Source organism: Poecilia formosa, unplaced genomic scaffold (assembly GCF_000485575.1).
Source record: "Poecilia formosa unplaced genomic scaffold, Poecilia_formosa-5.1.2 Scaffold173, whole genome shotgun sequence".
NCBI classification, from domain to species: domain Eukaryota; kingdom Metazoa; phylum Chordata; class Actinopteri; order Cyprinodontiformes; family Poeciliidae; genus Poecilia; species Poecilia formosa.
Window position 1 is genome coordinate 1,028,811 of NW_006800112.1, and position 4,764 is coordinate 1,033,574.

The 4,764-nt window shown below is 36.1% G+C and overlaps 1 protein-coding gene across 1 annotated transcript in view; it reads left to right on the plus strand.

Moving 5' to 3' along the window:
* Window positions 1–2,052: 2,052 nt before the first annotated feature.
* LOC103147066 (stonustoxin subunit beta-like) overlaps window positions 2,053–4,764 on the plus strand; it is a 6,407-nt gene continuing 3,695 nt past the window's right edge. Inside the window, exons 1-2 of the mRNA XM_007565219.2 lie at window positions 2,053–2,122; window positions 4,237–4,332. Coding sequence (XP_007565281.1) covers window positions 4,242–4,332 — 91 coding nt within the window. The 5' untranslated portion in view covers window positions 2,053–2,122; window positions 4,237–4,241. The remainder of the gene's footprint in view (window positions 2,123–4,236; window positions 4,333–4,764) is intronic.

Consider the following 4,764-nt stretch of genomic DNA (forward strand, 5'->3'; position numbering starts at 1 on the left):
TGTGTGTGTGTGTGTGTGTGTGTGTGTGTGCGTGTGTGTGTGTGTGTGCATGGTTGTTTGTCCTGTCTGTCTCTGTGTTGCCCTGCGACAGACTGGCAACCTGTCCAGGGTGTACCCTGCCTCTCACCCAAAATGTTCTCTGGAGATAGGCGCCAGCACCCCTGCAGACCTCGCTAGGGATAAGGGTGTTAGAAAATGGATGGATGGATAACTTAACAGGGTGAAGCCATTAGAAAGACAGATGCTTCACCTTTATTCAGCTAAAGGTAAGGAGGCGCACTGAAAAAAGAAATTACTTGAACCAACTTAATTGAGTGGCTTCAATTAGTGACACGAAATTCAATTAAGTTTATCCAACTCAAGTTATTATGTCTATCCAGCTCAACTGATTAAGCTTATAGAATTTACTTTAATTTATTAAATTTGTCAAACTAAAATTATGTTTCTTTTTCATCTTTTTTCATTAAGTGTTTAAAAGGACAGATTCAAGTCTGTTTTAATCAAATCATTTAGTTTACTTCTAATAAACTAATGAAGGATCTCTTTTTTCTTTCTTTGGTTGTTTTAACAGGGTTTTTTTTTTTTTTTGGCTCAGTCGGCCTTTAATTATGAAGCTAAGATCACCAGGCCAGGAATCGAACCTGTGACGGCCAGTCCAGGAGGATTAGTGAAACACAGATTTGTTTCTGCCTCATCACTCTGACCTGTTCTATACTTTTTACAGGAAAATCAGCATCTGTTACACTGACACCAGTCCTGGTGTGTGTAACACATGCAACAATAACAATCTTTAATATGTTTTGTGGAGATGTTGGCATCAGCGCCGCCGGCCCAAGCCTCCATGGGGACGAAGCGGAATTTTATTTTGGGGCCCTCCATATCTGCTATGAATGTGAACTGCTGCAAATCAACAGATGATTAAATAATATGAACAGCTGCTATAAACTCATTGTATCTCTGAATAGTGCTGCTTATGTTATATCTTACATGCATATCATCTAGTGGTGGCAAAAGCAACAAAAAAAACTAGCATGCTCTGTCCATAATATCAATAATCTAACCGTATTCATGTTTATGGTTCTAACCTTCATGTTGTGATGGTGGAACTCTCATTTACTACAGAGGAGAGCTGAGCAGGATGTTAGAACTAAAGCATGGTGGAATGTTTTGGGCATTATACTGATTTAACCCAACCACGGTTACCCATATGATTAGTATAGCCCTTTAAAATAAAGCTTACTGAAAATGTCAAAATAAAAGCCTAAATATTCCTCTCAGGGTAGTGCACCGCCTTAGGGGCCTTAGGCAGAACTAACAATAGGCGGTGCACTAACATTAGCATTTATTATCTTTTTCTCTCAGGTTAGTGCATTAACATTAGCACAAACATTAGCAGTGCCCTGCCCCCCACTAGTGCACATTAGCCTTTTACCTAAAATAAGCTTTTAGCTATTTTGTCTTACTTATTAGCCATGTTTAGTACACTGAATGGAAGAAGTCAATGTCAGACAACATGCTAGTGATTCCCCACATGCTACCGACAGCATTTAGGCTAACATTAGCATTTTGGCTAATTTGAGCTTATACGCTAATTGCAACATACTGAAAGGCATAAGTCCATGTTACTCAATATGCCTGTGATCCTCCACATGCTCTTGAGCACAATGCAGCTTTCTTTAGCATTGATGCTAATTTTTAGCATCAGAATGCTGGTTTCCAACTGACGGGCACGCTTTAGCAGGCCCTGTTTAAATTTCTTCAGAAATTTTCTAGTTTTACACATACTCATCATACCTTTGCCACTGAGTGAATGAGAAAACTAAATTCAAAGACTAATTAATCAAAAGTCAGTTGATACAATTACTAAAAAACATTTACAGCTTTTAAACAATGAAAATGGACTTAAAAGATTTTATTGTGATATGATCGCTTACAAAGTGTAATACTTTTTAAGTGTAGTTTTTGGGGATGGACATTCTCTGAGATGAAACACCTAAAGGGCCGGGCTTCTAATTCAGTATAAATAGCTCTGTGAGCTGAGCAGTAAAAAAGCTCCAGGGCAGACTTGTCAGAAGCCAAGAATATTACCGTGTCAGTTATCTTCATAACTCAACTTCACCAGGTAAGGAATTATTGCACAACTAAAGATGAACAATGAGGAAATTATATGATTTTTAGTAACTGCTTCAGGTCTGAGGTAAAAAAAAAAAAAAAAAAAAAAAACTTGGGACCCTTCCCCTTTGTCCTTTGCAGGGAATTTTCACACCTTATTTATATGAAAATATGTTTTTATTGTTGCTTTATGCTTAAAAGTAATCTTATTTTCAGTCTCAATCATGAATGGTGGTAGTAGGAGAAGGATGTACTTTACTGAACCATCTAACAGTCAGTCAGAAGAGGATTAGACCTAAAGAAAACACCCCAAGTATTATTTGAAGCTGTTTCATTGAACTAAAACTACAGCATGAAGACACTGAAGGAGTCAGGACTCACTCTGCAGACAAATAAGCCTATAATTTTTATTGAATCCAGTGTCTACACGACATGCAAATTCACAAAAATATTAATATTAAGCTGTGAAAATTTTTCACAGATGGACAAGTGGTTGACAAAGAACATAAATATATCAACAACAGTAAAGTAAAGTGCTGTAAACATAAGGAGCACGATCAAAATCTCTTTGACCCATTTAAATGCATCCATAAAATGACATGTCCCCATTTCAACATTATTTCACATATTTTAGAAGAAACCTATGAAGATTCAATAATCTTCCAAGTTAAACTCAACATACTTGGTCCAGCACTTTAAAATGTTCTCCTTTGTCATGACACAACAGGTAAGTAAGATCGTATCAGTGGAGTCTGTAGAATCTGACGTCTGTTTTGTAGCTTCTTGCCAAAATTCATTAGCAGCAAAAAACATGATGCCTCCAGCTGCTGCAGGTGCAGGTTGTAAAAGACAACAGTTGTGCCTTTGTTTTGCTCCATCACTTATTAACTTCTTCCACATCCTTAAACTGTCTTCATTGCTTAGTTTTGTAACTTTGTTCTGAAACGTGTGCTCCTAATCACCCAGTTTTTTGCACTTGTCACATGTGGAATTTCTGTTTGGACACTTTTCTGTTTTTCTGTATCTTTCCGATTCATTTTTCCTGTATGTTTCACTTTTCAGTAAAGCAGACTTTTAGGTGTCTTCAGTGAGTGAGGTATAAAGATAAATAATTCACATGTTTAAGGGATTGTGAGAGTGAAGCTGGCATTTTTTGATGAAAGTTTCAAAGTTTTAAATGCATAAAAAAAAAAAAATACAACATGTTGGTTAGAAGTATACTGATTAGGGTGAACAAAAACAGTGGTTTGTCATCATTTAATGTGCCACTTTATTACATGTTTACTTCTAACAGTAGCTGCCTTTGCATTTTGTAATAACTGGAGCAAAGTTTAATAATGTTCTTATATAATGCGACAGAAAATATTACAAGATGTTTTCAAGGATTTTATTACATTTTGCATTAATTATTACATGATGCATTTTCAATTATGTTTTATTACATTTTGAAGCCTGATTTTATTACATACTGTGGCATTACTTGGAGTATTTAATTAAAGAAACCTGTTCTCTTTGTTGAAGAGACATGATCTGACAAGATTTTCACCACAGTATCATTAAAATCTTGCCTTTGGTTTGGATATCCTTTGGAATTTCATGCATTTTTCTTCACCGTCTTGCACAACACAGATGGAGGTACAGACATTCAGACAGATAAAACAGTGCTGGGGAATGAAAAGTGGCAAATAACAAAAGCAAATCATCGTTTCTGCCTGCTCACAGGACCCTTGACTCTCACATAAAAAGGGGCATATTTATACCAGAGCCTGTGTATTTGTGTGTGTGTAGAGTTCTCAACCAGTCCAGTCTGACATATCTCTTGGCTTGCTTCATATTTGAGTCCGATGATGAGAGTTTCCAGAAATTGTTCACAGCTGGAACTTCTCAAGTCTTAGCTACGTAACTGCTCACTTAGCTTTTGAATATTTTATTAGATTCCTTCTTGACTCTTCAGGCAGGATCATTTGCTAGATCATGTAAATATATTCTTTCCAGGTATGAATGACCTTTAACACTGACCAAAACTACACAAGCAATATATTGATTAACAAATAACATAATTGTTATTGTTCCACAATACATAGATAGATTTATGTCATACTATTGGAATGTTTTTTCTTGAAGGAAACATGGACAAAGGTGTTACTCAAGTTGCTGCTCTTGGTCGACCTTTCACCTTAGGCATGCTTTATGATGCTAACAAAGACCAAATCATCCCAGGTAAGAATGAACTTCTTCATGTCTATTACAGCTACGCCTTTATGTTTTCGAACAAAGAGAACATTGTTGCCTAAATCTTTTCAAATCTCTAATTAGAAAATTTTATGTAAAACATACTCATAGATTTGTATATAAGAAGGAACATAAGTAATGCGAACGGTGCTGGGTTCGGAGAGATATCGCTGTAGTTGCAGGAGCATAAAAGCTCAACACCAAAATGTTGAGAGCCATTACTTCAAAAGAGAAGTCTGTGACAGATAAAAAAATAAGAACTAACATCTAACTTTTTTAAAGCAGGACTTTAGGTTTCCAAATATCTTTGATCAGGGATTTTAAGTGCATGAAAGCATATACAGCTAACCATACAAGTCTGTTTAAAGTTTCCACAGACCCCAAAAACAACTTATTTTCTTCAAAGCTCAGAAGTGAACA